The sequence below is a fragment of the Balaenoptera musculus genome, chromosome 5 (genome assembly GCF_009873245.2).
Source record: "Balaenoptera musculus isolate JJ_BM4_2016_0621 chromosome 5, mBalMus1.pri.v3, whole genome shotgun sequence".
Classification (NCBI taxonomy): domain Eukaryota; kingdom Metazoa; phylum Chordata; class Mammalia; order Artiodactyla; family Balaenopteridae; genus Balaenoptera; species Balaenoptera musculus.
The window spans coordinates 39,429,053-39,445,696 of NC_045789.1; the positions used below are offsets into that span (position 1 = coordinate 39,429,053).

A 16,644-nucleotide genomic window follows, 5' to 3' on the forward strand; every position below is an offset into this window, starting at 1 on the left:
AAGTGAATCAGTTATACATATACATATATCCACCCTTTTTTAGATTCTTTTCCCATGTTGGTTATTATAGAGGTTTGAGTAGAGTTCCCTGTGCTATACAGTAGGTCCTTGTTAGTTATCCATTTTAAATACAGTAGTGTGTATATATCAATCCCAATCTCCCAATTTATCCCTCCCCTCCCTTTCCCTCCTGGTAACCATAAGTTTGTTTCTACATTTGTGACTCTATTTCTGTTTTGTAAATAAGTTCATTTGCACCATTTTTTTTTTTTTTAGATTCCACATATAAGTGATATCATGTGATATTTGTCCTTCTCTGCCTGACTTACTTCACTCAGTATGACAATCTCTAGGTTCATGTTGCTGCAGATGGCATTATTTTGTTCCTTTTTATGGCTGAGTAATATTCCACTGTATATATGTACTACATCTTCTTTATCCATTCATCTGTCAATGGGCATTTAGCTTGCTTCCCTGTCCTGGCTATTGTGAATAGTGCTGCAATGAACATTGGGGTGCATGTGCCTTTTTGAATTATGGTTTTCTCAGGGTATATGCCCAGGAGTGGGATTGCTGGGTCATATGCTAGTTCCATATTTAGTCTTTTAGGGAACTTCCATAATCTTCTCCATAGTGGTATGGAGGTTCCCATGCACTTTAACTTGCTTCAGGAAACAGGTAGGATGAATTAATCAATTCTTCACACTGATAACTGCTCTTTAGTTTGTACCCACAGCCACTATGATGCCCAAACAGATGCAATTCTTGTATGACCTGAGTTTCTCACCTCTAGATTTGAGGAAATGTCCAATTCTATCTCGTCTTCCCTTTCCTCAAAGAGGGTTAAGGGAATCATTGGGGTTGGTAGTCTACCCACACTATTTATTCAGCCTAGCATCCATATCGATACAGGTCTGTAGAAGCTGCTTCTAACTTACCTGCATGTTCCATCTGCTGCTGATTAAAGAACCCAAAGCCTGAATCCTACAGCCTCAAGATACCACCTGCTAAGGCAGAAAGACTGCTTACCTTAAGAATTCCCATAATGGCCAAAACATATTTTCCTACAATCTTTAAGAAGACGAAATACCAGGATCCAGTGAAGGGTGACCTAGCATCTCAGGCTGGGACTGGACAAGTTTAGCAGAGTGTCATCTTTATTTCAAATTATCATTAATTCATCTCTTTTCCTTTTTTCAAAGAGCTCAGAATCATGCCACCCACTCCAGAACACCCCATCTTCTGCTTGTTTCCTCCTCCACTTTCCCCTTGGCCCCAACCAGGTCTCCACAGCAACTAATCTGTGATGACATAAAAATTCATAATTCTCTTTTCAATACTTTCACAACACTTCTACAAAAGTCTTCTTATTCCCATGATTCATTTTATGCAAACTGTACAGCTCAGAGTGGGAAAAATGGGAATTAGAAATGGTACAAGTGAGATCAATTAATCATTAATTCATGAATGGTCTGCCATATGAAGAAAGATTTAAGTATTTGGTAAAGGAACAAAGTTTGTATGTTATTAAGACCTAATTCTTTAATCATTAAAACCATAATTCTTATGCAAAAATAAAGTGATTGCATGAAGAAGTTTCTTTTAACTCATTAATGAGGGTAATGGCAGAATAACAGTTCCATGAAGATATGAGAAATTAGGATTTACATAGTCTGTGGAAAAAAGAACACTGAAATAAGATTACTAAATTAAATCAAAACTTGTAAATGTCCTACAGGGCAACCAAACCTATCTTTGTAGTTATCTTTTCTACCAGGCAGAAAAAAAAAAACAGAGTTTCACTTTATCAGCTTAGGAGGGCTTGTTAAAAAATGCTCAAGTATGATATTAAAAAGTTACATGCTCATTTTTTGCACTAATCCCAAGTGTTGGATAATTTTCCTGAACAGTGTCTAAGGCTATTGACATAAATAATTTCTACATGCTCTGAATAGATGAACCTGAGTCCTGACCGAGTAAATCCTTTTTAAGTTTGCAAGAAATACATTTAAGGTTAATAAGGCCGAAGACTAGGTTACAGAGCAGTTTGTTATTTCTGGAATGACTGGAAAATAAATGCATTCCACTACAATATTTAATGATGAATATAACTAGTCATAGAGAAATTAAAATATTGGCCAGAATGCATGAGATTGCTGCCAATTCAGATTCAATTTGTTTAAAATCAAACACATCCTCTCTATTTAGATTCACCCACTCAGCAGTAAATTTTTTTCTCACCTTTCCCATTTCTATTAATGGCAGCTCTATTTTCTTAGCCTCCCAGCCTGAAACCCCTGATTGATCTTTTACTCCATACTCACCTTATGACTGAGTCATTTTCTCCATACTAAAAATTTTGTTTGCTGGATGTCTTACATCTAATTACCATGCCTTTCCTTTAACATCATTATGATTGAAGTTTTCCTGAAAACTTCAGTCTCTACCTAAGTTGATCTTTCAAAACTATAGGTTTGAGCAATAATTCCACTGATCAGTGCCTCCAATGGCTTTGCATCACTTATAATTTAAGTCTAGTAACCTCTCCCTGACATGGATAGCCCTCTGTAATCCACGTTTTTCCACCTTTCATACTACACCCATTCTAGGCTCCTGTATTACCATTGTCTTACTTGACTGGATCCCCACCTTTTGGAATGCTGCCCATTCATAAGTATTCTCTTACTGAATACCACCTTGTTCCAAAATATTTTTTATATCTGTTCCAAAAGACTTTTCATATCTTCCCAAAGAATAGGATCTTTTCTTCATATGGGTCCTACTAGTACCTGTATTTTAAACATAGTCTTATTACCCTTATTGATTGAAATTCACTGAAAATAAAGATGGTATGTATTCACCTTTGCGTATCATGCAGTGCCTGAGTGTTGTGCCTTGCACATAATATTAGCTTGATAAATATTTGAAAATTGCTGCTCAGGTCCTCCCTCAGCATGTTTCTTGGTGCTATTCCAAAGACAGAATTCAGGACAGGATTATAACTTTAATATAGTATGCGATTCAGTATGTTCTTATGCCAGTAAATATTTATTCACCGTATTAATCACCATGAAGATAAACGAACCAAGTATCAGTACATAAATTGTTGCTTTTGGCATTTGCTCATGCTTCAGATAAAGGTTTGCTGCTTTCAGGTGGTTGTTTGATTTATTCATTTTTAGAAATGCATATTCCTGAATTTCTTTTGCACGCCTGTTTAGTTTAATATGTTAATGATTAATTATAAAATATGCCACGTAGGCTCTATGTGCATGTGAGAAGGCCAAACTATTTTTTAACCATTCCAACTACCTGTAACAATACTAAATTATCTACCTTCTACACATGCTCTAAACTATAGTTGACTGGCTTAAACAATTTATAGTTAAAATGATTGTGGATTCAGTCTTTCACTACATGATTTTAAAGGAAAATATTCCTGGCTTAATTTTGAGAAATCATATGTATAATATATATTATATGACATATTTGTGTCTGCTGTATTTGTGAGCATAATGTGGAGACATAGAATAGCCATGTGCTAGAGTTGACTCTTCCAGCTCATGAGAGCCACTTGTATACATCCAACTATGAGTTTTTTGACCTCATATTGTAGCTTGAAATCTACCACGCAGGATTTAAGACATAGAAATTGGCCGACTCTACAAATCAAGGCATTCCTCCCCCCTGGAGAGCCAATTGTTAAATTTTTATTGGAACACTACTGTGCGTCTGTGTGTGTGTGTGTGTGTGTGTGTGTGTGTGTGCATGGTATATATATATATGCAGTAACCTATGCTGGAAAGAAAAAACAATTACCAAGAAAACTTTTGAAAAGTCAGCTTTTTTTGCATTCTTCATTATATTCACCTTTTCTCATTAATGTTGCATATCACATTTTATTTTGTAAATAGCTAGGATGAAGTAATATTACAACATAGACTCCCTTAATATTCAGTCACAGAAATGCTGGGAGCCCCGCAGCAAGGGAATAAGTTAATGCAGTTTCTCAGTGACAAAATTGTTCTAATACCCAAACTCATGTTTTAGTGATGCTTTTAAAATATAAATAGGAAGTTAAATGTGCATTTGCCTAATAATACATAGGTTTGAAATTTATTGATGGAATTGTATATCAATAAGAAATAAATCTAAACCTCAGATACATTTCTAAATAAATAATTGTACTCCCTTCTGCTATCTGATTTCACTTGAACAGTGATTTATTTTCAAGAATAGCATGGCTGCTTGCTTTCTTAATTGATTTGTAAAGATTGCTGAGGGAATAGCAGTCCGTGAATATAAATAAATTTTCATCTAAAAGTATTTGTTATAGAATGTTAGAGCTAGAACAGACTAGGAGGTCATCTAACTCTCAGTCTGTTCACCACCTCATTGTACCTGAGAAGTAAACCTCCCACAAGTAACAATGACTCGCCAAGATAGGGATGCTTAACATCAGGATGGGTAGAGATTTTTTAGAAACTCTACATGGAAGATAAAGCTCTTCAGGTGATTTTAACATATAGCCCCTCCCCCTCCATATTCTGCACCCCATGGGAGTGTGTCCCTCCCAATTAGTCACAGATCTAGTCCAACAATTTTTTTACTTAAAAACCTCAGCCCCAAACAAATTGAAGCTGAAGATGATGAAGACAGAGAAGGAATATATCTCAGTGTTTTTTCTTTAATTCTAGTAGTTCTAATTCTTTGTGTCTACTTTTTTTTAATGTTTGGATAGGTCAGGAAAATAATTTCCTTTAAGAAGCAGAACAACCTTTTCCCCTGAAATAATGAATACCTTTGGCTAGATAACTTCTAGCTGATAAATTTTTGTTATTGTAAGTTACTTCTTTCCATAAAACCTAATTTTTTTCAGGTAAAGTTGAAAGTAGCTAGTATTTTTTGTTTGCAACTCTGTTAGTATTTTCAGTTAATTTTAATGACATTTTTATTGACAAAAATTTGTCATACTTTACTGATGATAAAACATTTTAAAAAATGTGTATCTTTACTGGTTTCTCTGAAAACAGTATAGGAAGAAGGGATATTTATCACATTGCTAGTATATCCTGGGCAAGTGGACATTATAATTAAGTTCAATTCAGTTCAGTTCTATTTAAGAGATTGTCACAAGCTGTTCGGCAGTAAATTAATAACTTGAAACCAAAATCTATGTCTGGATCTTTCTATTATTTGTGTTTGGTTTTATGGTTTAAACGTTTATTTATTGCCTACACAAAAAAACAGACTTGAGAGGATCATCCAGTAAAGCCAGAGGTGGCTACAGTCGAGAAGGCATATATTATGGTGCAATAGAAAAAGTAATACAGAAGTAAAAGTTTTTTTATATTATAGTGGGGGACAATTTTTAACAACCATCTCTTTTTTTAAAAAAAACGACTGATTATTTAGCATTTACTAATTTCTATGCTGTAAATATTCTCACTGTGATCAACTTCAAGCTACTGATGTGACATCAATGAGGGCAGAGTTGGAAAGAAATGCTAATAACTGACTCTCAAAAGCCACTCCAGCACACCACTAGATAATACACATGATTCTCCCACCATAGCACTGTATAAAGAGGAACAGCTTCTCATACAACCCTTCTCATGGGAATGAAATGGGGACTTTATAGAGGAAGCATTAGAAGAGAGAACCTCTTTTAATGCATTTGTGCTATAAGAAATCTATGGAACCCTAGAAATACAGCTGATAAAGATTCTGAACTTTGAGTAACTGAATACCAGCTATAATTTGCATTCAACTTTGATAAAATAGATGGCAGGACCATTCCAACATAGAAGATAGAAATTACAGAAAGCCAGCTGATGAACAAAAGGAGAAGAAAGACAACTACAACAAAGTGATTTCCCTTAGCCAAAACTAGGTCAGCAGTTTCATCCATTTCATAGCAGGGAGAAATTTGCTTTCCCTCACAGAACCTCTCTAGAAGAGTACACACAAAAGATACTCAGCATTTTGTTAAACTGAGTTCTTATTCTCAAGAGTTGCTCAAGAGTTGGGATAGAGGAAGATAGGAGAAATTAAGAAATATAATGAAAGAAATCAAAAGAAGCAAGGGAAACATAAACATGAAGTAATCATGTGACAAAACTATATATAACAGGCTGACCCATATGGCATAACACTTAGAATGGTAAGTACGTTGAAAATATGCTGATTATAAAATAGGTGCAGTAGGAATGTGATCTCCTGTATATGAAGAATTTATTAAAAGCTGCCCTGACTTTTGTTACCTTCATTCAGAATTATTTATAGATAAAAATTTGTGTTTTACTGGGGAAATTTCTTCAATATTTTTTGTATAATTTCTCTAGCTGCCATTGTTGTGAGTTTGTGCTTATTTGTAAACATCAATCTTATAAGGGAGCCTAATCTCAGCTAAGTCTTATCTCACCCTGCTTGAATCAGTACTCAGCTTTAACTGTGACCATTGGAACATGTCCACATAATCAGTTTCAACCAGGAAAGGAGAAAAAGCTTATCTCAAAAGAATACCAGGTCGATTTTGTTGAGATACTTTAAAATACTTTTTGGTTTGCATTAAGCCAAAGGACACAGAATAGCTAAAACAATCTTGAAAAAGAACACAGTTGGAGGATTCACACTTCCTTATTTCAAAACTTACCATAAACCTGTAATAGTCAAGACAGTGTGGTATTTGCATGAATATACACATATAGATCATTGAAATGAAATTGAGGGTGCAGAAATAAAGCCTTATATTTATGATCAATTGATTTTTAACAAGGATTTCAAGACAATTCCATGGGCAAAGAATAGTCTTTTCAGTAATTGGAGATGGGATAACTAGATCTCCACATGCAAAAGAATGAAGGTGAATCTCTACCTCATCATATGCAAAAATGAAACACAAAATGGATCATAAACTTAAATGTAAGGGGTAAAATTATAAAACATAGGAGTAAATCTTCATGATCTTTGGTTAGGAAATGGTTTCTTAGATATGACACTAAAAGCACAAATGAAAAAAAAATAGTTAAATCCAACTTAATATTTAAAAAATGTGCTTCAAAAGACACCATCAAGAAAGTGAAAAGACAATCCATAGAATAGGAGAAAAACATCAGCAAGTCTTACATGATAAGGGACTTGTATCCATAATATATAAAGAACTCTTACAATCCACTAATAAAAAGAACATAACACAATTTAAAAAATGGCCAAAGTATCTGAACAGACATTTCTCCAAAGAAGATATACAAATGTTTAACAAGCACATGAAAAGATGCTCAACATAATTAGCCGTCAGGAAAATGCAAATAAATCACAATGAGATACCATTTCACATACATTAGGATGGCTATCATCAAAAAGATAGATAATAAGTGTTGGAGAGGATAGGGGGAAATTGAAGCCCTCATACACTGCTGATAGGAATGTAAACTGATGCAGCCACTTTGAAAAACAGTTTGGCTGTTCCTCAAATATTAAACATAGAGTTATTCTATGACCCAGCAATTCTCCTCTTTACCCAAGAGAAATAAAACCTTGTAAAAACCTTGTACATTAATGCTCATAACAACATTATTAATAATAGCCAAAAAAGTAGAAACAACCTAAATGTCCATTAAATGACCAGCGACTAATAAATAGATAAACAAAAGTGATGTATTCATACAGTGGAATGTTATTCAGCCATAAAAAGGAATGAAGTAGTGATTTAAATAAACCTTGAAAATATTATGCTGTGTGAAAGAAACCAGTCACAAAAGATCACATATTGTATGATTCCATTTAACTGATATGTCCAGAATAGACAATTTTATAGAGACAGAAAGTAAGTTAGTCATTGCCTCGGGTTGGTAAGAAACAGAGTATAGGGTTTCCTTTTGGGGTGATGAAAACACTACAAAATTGATTCTTGTGATGGTTGTACAACTTTGAGAATATCCTAAAAAAACATTGAATTGTACAAATTAGATTTGTGAATTTTGTCTCAATGAAGCTGTTAAAAAAAGTTACATGGGCAATATTTTATATTTCAAGTCAAAACTAAATCTAAACTCTAGTACTGTGATTGAAAGCCATCTGTAGTATAGGGATATATCGTCTAGGAGATAAATGGACAGTAATCTCACTCTGTTGGCCCACAATTGATCAAGCCTTTATTAGAATTCTGTATCTCGTTTTAATCGCTACCCTTTAGTAATGATGTGGAAAAATTGAATATGATTCTGAGAAGCCCATCACAGTGATGCTCAATTATTACAGGCCAAAGCTGATGAAAGAACATGAGGATGTTGGTATAATTTAATCTAGAATCAAGGGGAAAAGCAGAGCTGGGTATTTGGGCTATGTAATCAAGGGTTGTCTGCTGGCATAGGAAATCTACTAGTATATGTCATGAGAGGAAATGAACTAGCTCTGCATCATAACTGTAAAGGATATAATTAAGTAAAGTTGGAATAAATTGAAACCAGATAACTTCACATTATATATTTTTCTGGTAATGAGAGTAAAATTATTTACAGGAAGATGTTAACAAGACAGATTTAAAAATCTAGAGACACTTAAGATTAGGAAGTACAGATACTTTTAAGAGTTTAAAGAACATGAAAAATGCATAAGCCTTTTGTATATGAAAATACAGGATACAAATGGATATACATTAAATGATTACAGTTAAAGAAACTTCCTAGCAAAAAGACTAGAAAGAAATATACCAGAAGTTTAACCATTCTTATCATTAATTTGAGGATGAGTGCATATTGTTATCTTTTTTCCTGTATTTTTTATATTTCTCATAATTTACATAAATATATTTATAATCAACAAACAAAAAATTTAAAAGCATATAGGGTACATATAATCTGTTTTAGTTTATGTGTGTGCATCCTCTCCAGATACTGTCACATTTTAAAAAAAAATTTGTTTCTTATTTATTTATTTATTTATTTATTTATGGCTGTATTGGGTCTCTGTTGCTGCACGCGGGCTTTCTGTAGTTGCGGCAAGCGGGGGCTACTCTTCGTTGCGGTGCGCGGGCTTCTCATTGCGATGCCTTCTCTTGTTGCGGAGCATGGGCTCTAGGCGCATGGGCTTCAGTAGTCATGGCATGCGGGCTCAGTAGTTCTGGCTCATGGGCTCTGGAGCGAAGGCTGGGTAGTTGTGGCTCACGGGCTCAGTTGCTCCGTGCATGTGGGATCTTCCTGGATCAGGGCTCGAACCCGTGTCCCCTGCATTGGCAGGCAGATTCTCAACCACTGTGCCACCAGGGAAGTCCGACTGTCACATTTTAATCACATTTTTTCCGCAGGAAAGAAATGTCTACGCCAGGAACTAAGAGATTGTGTTAACCTCTTCACTTCATTAGATTTTTTTTTGGAATTATTAGAGCTATCTGATGACACTATCTTATTTGGGATTTATGATTTTCACCAAATATATCTTACCACTATATTTGCTCAAATAAAATACAATTTAGTGAGAATTCCTCATCTCTTATTTAAGATACTTATACTTTAGATATTTTTAATAGTGAACTATTTCACAAAACATACATTTTACCACCCATATTGCTTGAGTATAAAGAGAAAAAGTGATTGGACTCTTTCCAGGGTGCTCTGGTTTAATTTGATTTTACAATGCCACTGGCTCATCTTTCCTTTGTGGTTCTCAAAGCTGTTGTAGCTCAACAGGTATTTACTGAGTGATTACCATGAGCAAGTTTCTTCTCAGAGTTTCAAAATCTTTATATTCCCACATAGCAGATAAATTTTTAAATTTTTGCAAATTAATCTAAGTTAGTAATTCAGAGTTCTTATTTGGAGATTCCCAGGTAAGCAAGCCTGCTGGAAAGTAAACACACAATCAAGAGGTGTGCTCTGGCTTCTATTCTTTTTTTGGTCTATGGTAACTTTCATCCACAGTCCTAGTTGGCTTTTCTATATGGACTTTTAAGTTTGATGTCAAATTAATGACTATGTAATAATATTTACTTAATATACGTTCATTTCTCTAGAGCTGTAGCCTCCAAGTAATTCTTATTTCTGGGCTTCCCCTCAGCCCATACTTCTGGGGTAGGCATTTTATGTGTGTTTGTTTTAATAGCTCACTGAATTTGAAAGCATCCAGGCTCAGATGATTACATTAAAGGGTTTTGCTCATTTGCCTTCTCCATAGAACAGTGGTCTTCAGCCCTTGACACCACAGTCTCTGGGGAGCTTTTAAAACATGCAAATGCCTTGACTTCACCCAAGGCCAACTGTATTACAATATTGGAGGTACAAGGGGTGATTTGGGTTTCTAGTGGTGTTTTTTTATTTTTTGTTTTCCTTTAAGAGCATTACAGGTGATTTCTAAGGTAGAGTGAGATTTGACAATTACTGCATTAGCCTGTGAATAACTTGTGACCAGGGATGCTGTGTTGTTATCTTGATTTTCACCATCTAATACAGTGCTCTGTATTCGTTGTTCTATGAAAGTTTGTCAAAGGAGTGGTGGACCAGACATCCCCTATCATATTTGCCCGTGCCTGCAACCTGAGTGACATTCAGCTGAGTCCAGTTCCAGGTTTAGTCATGTTGGTCTTCATTTTCTTAGCACAGGTGCAGCAGTGAACAGCAGTGAGAGTCTCCCTCCATCCTCGTCTGTCAACGATATCTCCTCCATGTCCACTGACCAGACCCTGGCATCTGACACTGACAGCAGCCTGGAAGCCTCGGCAGGACCCCTGGGTTGTTGCAGGTGACTAGCCGCCTGCCTGCGAAACCCAGGGTTCTTCAGGAGATGATGTGATGGAACACACACACGCAGACACTCACGCACACACACAAACACAGACACGCAACGACAAGAAAACAGCAAGGGAGAGAATCCGAGCCTAAAATTGAAACAAATCTTTCAGCCTGCTTCTTCTCCAGAATTCTGTATTGCAGCTAAGCCAAATGTATATTTAACTTCTAGTTGCTCTTGCTTTGGTCTTCTTCTAACAATGCTTACTACAGAAAGCAAATCAAACACAATTAGAGAAGCCTTTTCCATAAAGTGTAATTTTAATGGCTGCAGAACCAGCGACCTGTAACTGCCCTTTCAAATGGCATGACAAGGTGTGCAGTGGCCCCATCCAGCATGTGTGTGTCTCTATCTTGCATCTACCTGCTCCTTTTGGCCTAGTCAGATGGATGTAGATACAGATCCGCATGTGTCTGTATTCATACAGCATACTTACTTAGAGATGCTACTGTCAGTGTCCTCAGGGCTCTACCAAGACATCACGCACTGGGGTACCACATGGTCCATTTCATGTGATCTATTACTCTGACATAAACCCATCTGTAATATATTGCCAGTATATAAGCTATTTAGTTTGTTAATTGATTAAGCTGTATGTCTTACAAGAAAACATGTAAAGGGGGGAAGATGGGGGGAGTGAGCTCTCTTGGACCCTTGAAGATGTAGCTTCCAAATTTGAACTGATTAAATGGCACCTGTATACCAATTTCCAGAAAGAACATATGTGATGCTTATGTACAGTGTGGGGTGGGAGGGGGTAACAGTTTCCAGGTGCTAAATGTTTTTTGACCTTTAGAAGGAAGGCAGGAATAAAGGCTGAGGGTCTTTTCTCTGATAGAGAGTGGTGGGGCAGTGAGGAGGAAGGCATGAAGGAGATTATTAGCCAGATACTAGGAGACACCGACATTCATATTTTAGAAAGGAGACCCCATTTGCTGTTTACAAATCATGTGTCACAACTGGCAGGTGAAGAGGCAGGGTTAGTGTGTACATATCTGATGGTAAGAACCCCTCCCTGAAACAGAGTGGAATCGCTTCCATATGGTATCCCTCACAGAAAATGAGCCTATCTAGGCTATTTTCAGATTGTAGGTTGTGTTTTCCATGAGTGTGCTACTTTCCAGGTTTATACCTTGCCAAGGTCTTATTTAGAGAAGAAATATTACTGCCCTCTACTAGAATTAAAAAAAGAAATTACTTTAAAAATACCCAAAGCCCAGGGTGATCCTTAGGTTAGCCTTTGAAAACATTTCCACAGACATTCCTCAGGGGTTTCCGCGACTCCTTAATATGGCGATGTTTCATGTTTATTTGTTTATTTCATAAATTTCAACAATCCAAGAAGGGCTGATCATCTGAGTTTTGTACCACAGGTGACGTGACGGCAATAACTCTGCCCATAAGTTACTGCTGCTAAATAGCTTTAGCAATAGAGTGTCTTAAAAGCCATAAAGCATTTATGTCAATGTTTAGCAAAATCTCCTGAATTTAGCTCAAATTAAATGAAAGTGCTTTCCTGGGCACTTAAGGAGGCACTGTGAAACATCCTGGTTCTATACAAGGCAATACCAGGGTGACTTCTCAGCAATAATAGGGACCAGGTCGAGGCTTCTCTTCTTATTCACTTTGGTGAAGTATTCATCACAGCTCTTTGCACTCTGACCATTTTGGTGCTCACCAACGCGGTGGTATTTCACCTGAAGAAGAAGTGAAACGCATGGGATGGGTGGTTGATATGTGTGAGATGACTGGCAAATGGAATCCCTTTGAAAACAGAGCAGACAAGAATGCCAGTGCTCTGAAAACTGCCTTAAACACAACAGTAGGAAAGCTGTGTCTCTTTTCAAGCAATAGAGTCAACACTGACCATCGCCGTGGGAGCGATGCTGCCATTTATGGTATTGCTTCACACAGTAGGATTCATGGCAAGAGGTCATTTGTTTCAAATGGAGAGAAAAAAAGTTAGACTGTGCCGCTTGTCTCCTGGAATAGCAGGGGCCCAGTTTCTCTATCTTGCTGCCAGAGTTTTTGGTTAATATTGCAGACAACCTGATTTTAAAAATGCTTCCACAATCACATGCGCTTTCTCACTTTTCTTTCTGTCACACTCCCCCCAACCCCCTCCCCCTTTTTAAAAGCTTCTCTTCTCTGTATTCCTTTTTCTTTGCTTATCTTCTTTCTCCATGCTCTTCTCTTGCTATACCTGTGGCCTTTCCACTCCCGGCTCTTTAAACACATAGGATTGAGTTCAGAGAGCAGGCAGCTGTTGAAAGAGAGTCACAAGGGAAATTTCATCAGCCACAAAATGACATCAGAAGACAGAAGAAAATCTCCAGCCAGCATCTTAGAACTGCTTGACACTTAGACTCTCTTTCATGTCTGTGGAAGTGAATTTTTTTTTTTTCAATCAGATGAAACCAGGCAAGAACTAGCTAATGCCCCTCCCCTGCTATTGCCACCTTCCCTAAACTCTACTAGTCTGATCTCTCCTGTTGTATGGCTCTTGGGGGCTGATTACCTTTAGCCAGAACTCCCTATGGACAAGAAAAAATGAAACAAATCCTTCATAGTGAAATATCATGTACAGATTGAGCTAAGGGTTAGCTTCTTGACTGCCTATAGAATTAATTTTCCTAGGTTGTCAAAGCAAGACAGGTGATGGGCCAACAAAGAGAATAATCATTTCAAAAGCCCGCCGGTCCTTCACAATCTTGGGTCCTTTTTATTATAGTATCTTCAGGAGGTGATTATGTTATTACCAAATTCACAGAATATACTATGTTCTGCATTGAGTCTTCTTTTCTTAAAAAAACAAATGTTTCCTGTATAGTCACCTGTTACTTCCAAAGGACTCTCTTGCTTTTCAGGCAGGGAAGTGTCAAGTCACCTGGTCTATATTCTTGGAAAATGTGAAGGTCCTGCCTGTAGTTGGGGGGTTCCTTTCGGAATGTGAAGTTGGCACTCTGAGAGGCCTAACCTGTCACTTCCTATAGGGCAAGTAGTTTCACAGTGATCCTTAAAGAAATGTTTCATAGTATTTTGTAGGAGGGATAGCTGTATGCCTGTGTGCAGGAGGAACTAGATTGTTGGGAGATCTTGGCAAAACCACCACTACCAGTTTGATTTTTTTATATGTATTTTGTGGGCCAATGTGTTAAAAAGAGATACATTGGCCTTACAACCGAATTTCTTCTTGTGGAATAAAAACTGATAATAATCTTGCATCTTCAAGAATCTGATGACTGAGCTTTGAGGGAATGTACCCCACAGGTGGACCAGAGTCTGGTCAGTTCCCTCCAATTGGAGTAAACTATTTAATTGAGGGCCAAGGAGCTGGATAATTTTTTCTCAATCTTTTATCATTATCAGAAAATTATTACCTGTGGATACTGATAGCAGCTGACTGATAAATCCGAAAATAGGCCTTGACAAGTGGAATAAGTAGAATAGGTGAGATTACATAAATCCTTTTATGACCTTCCAGGGGAAAAAAAAAACAATAAGCAGAACAGACTTTTAAATTTTAAATAGTCACTGCAAAATCTAAATTCTGCAAAGTCTATTTCTATTTGATTTTCTTAACATATGACAATCTAAATCTTAAAAGCATTATGTTCTGCCCAGAACGCGATCATCAGCTTTGCTGAAAAAGTTATCTTCTATAGCTCAGAGAAAGGGATCAAGTTGCCCCAGGAATCTTTGCGCCCACCCACCTTGGGTCTGAGGAGGAATCCCACCCCCGCCCTACTCACAATACCCCACACGCATTTTAATTGTGAAAGACAGACATTTTCCACAGATACCATTGAACCAAGAATGGAAACTCTTTTCTCTAATAACAACAATCAAGTTATAATGTAAATAGTTATATTATTTTCCATGTGATTAAAATATAAGATTTTATTTCTTTTAGCACTTGGGCAGTTTTTTCACTGTCTGAAATGGCTCACATTGACCCATTTCCTTGGTCAGCAAGCTGAAATGGAAGGCCTCTGTATATGGACTCCTGTACATCTAACTTTTGAATACGTGGGACCAATGGCCAGTATGTTCTAATGGACACAAATCTCCCACCCCTAGTTAGCATTAAACTGTTCACCTTGCCATGTCTATCTTGCAACAAGACCTGACTTGAACCTGCCTGTTATTCTGCATGATTGGACTCTAAAGACTACTACAAATGATGAGAATTGTCCTGTGTCCGTGTTCATAAAATGGACTTAAAACCCACACCCATATTCATACACATCTCACCTCTACAGTTCTAGATCAATCCTGGAAGGCAAAACTATGTACATCCAGTTTCTCTGCAAGGTCTTAGTGGTAAGAACTGAAAGTCAGCCTGATGGATCAAATGCACTTCAGTGATGTTTAATAAGGATTTGAAATTATTTAAATCATTTCTGTGTTCTTTCTCTCTTTTTTTATTATTTTTTTCCTTTATTTTCAAAATGTTGGTGGAACAAGAGGGTGAACGAGGGGAGAACTTTGGCTTTTTTGAACTCTTTGTAGGTGGATACTATGTCGATACATTATGATTTCTGTTTCTTATGAACTATTAAAAACTAGAGCAAATCTGCTTCCAGTAACATAAAACCAAATCCAAATCCAGACTTTGTTGGAGTTTGCCTTGTTGCCAGTGGTTGTTGTGCTGCTCACTGTCTTGGGTTTCATGTCCTGACAGTAACTCTGAAGCATCTCACATGATTTCATCATGTGGTCTGATTGTGCCAGGGAATAAATAAGAAATGAGGAATGACCTACTTTTTCACGGTGGGTAATGAGTGTGTAATATGTATGTGACCATGCAGAAGGCTGTGCTTTCATTTGAGATTGGTTTCTTCTAAAAATGACCTTCTTTTCTGTCTAGGGATATTGGTTGTACATCTGCAATTCAGTAAGTTTCCTTTAAGGTATAAGATGGATGGAAAGGAAAAAATAATTTTCTGGAAGTATTAGGTGACTAAAACAGGGTTAAATATCTTAGGTTAATTTATTAGAATTTCTAATCAGTTTAATTATTACTCGAGAGAGGGTAAAAGATTTTTTTTTTTTTTTTGTCTACATGGTAGCCAACGTTAATATCTCAAACTCCTTGGTGAATTTTTTAAAATATGATTTTGTGTCTTGATAAGGTCACCAAACCCATGTTAATTAAGCTGGAAGTGTCTGACAGTGTTGAGGAATGGCCCTTCTATTTCTGTAAATAAAGCATTTTGTTTAACCAGTTAACTATTAGAAAAAAATCGAAGATAAACATACCTATTCTTTTGCGTTAACACAATTTATCCTTTTATTTATAAGAAAAATAGAAACCCAAAGCCTTTTGTTATCTCTGGCGTAGATTTTATTCTAATTTAAACCACAGATCTTTACTCTCTTAGTAAAATAAGTTTAAAAGTGGCCAAATATAGGAACCTGAAAATACCCACAATATTAAGATGGGAAATTAAATCCCACAAGATTGCTTATGGAGAGAAAGGGTCAGAAGGAATTATTGGTGCATACCAGGTACCATAAAATGTTACCAAATATTTGGGTAAGTTTGACCCAGTTTGCAGTAAGAAGAAAGGTGTCTTGAAAACTACCTTTCTTGCAGCTACTTATGCAACAACCAGTCTAGAAGGAGGATTCTGTTTGCTCAGTAGTTGAACTGGGTTTTACCCAAGATAGAGATTTTTTTGACCTTACCGATTTATCAGAATGGTAATTTTTACTTGTTGCGTGCCTTTCCTCCCAGCTTTTTGAAAGTCATGCCTGGAAGACATTTGCAACTAGTGAAACACACTGAAAATCCCACTGTCTCAGATCAGTTCATGTCAGGGACCAATGAACGCGGCAAGTCATCTCCCTCAGGTC

General features: G+C 36.7%; 1 protein-coding gene across 5 annotated transcripts in view; it reads left to right on the forward strand.

The window, feature by feature from the left end:
* MAPK10 (mitogen-activated protein kinase 10) overlaps positions 1 to 11,504 on the forward strand; it is a 332,407-nt gene extending 320,903 nt beyond the window's left edge. For 2 of the 5 annotated variants that reach the window (XM_036853897.1, XM_036853895.1), the window contains exon 14: positions 10,599 to 11,504. In XM_036853897.1, the coding sequence (XP_036709792.1) occupies positions 10,599 to 10,741 (143 nt within the window). In that variant the 3' untranslated portion in view covers positions 10,742 to 11,504. Of the gene's footprint in view, positions 1 to 10,593 lie in introns of all 5 variants that reach the window. The other 3 variants (XM_036853896.1, XM_036853898.1, XM_036853899.1) reach the window with 2 other exon arrangements.
* Positions 11,505 to 16,644: the final 5,140 nt, after the last annotated feature.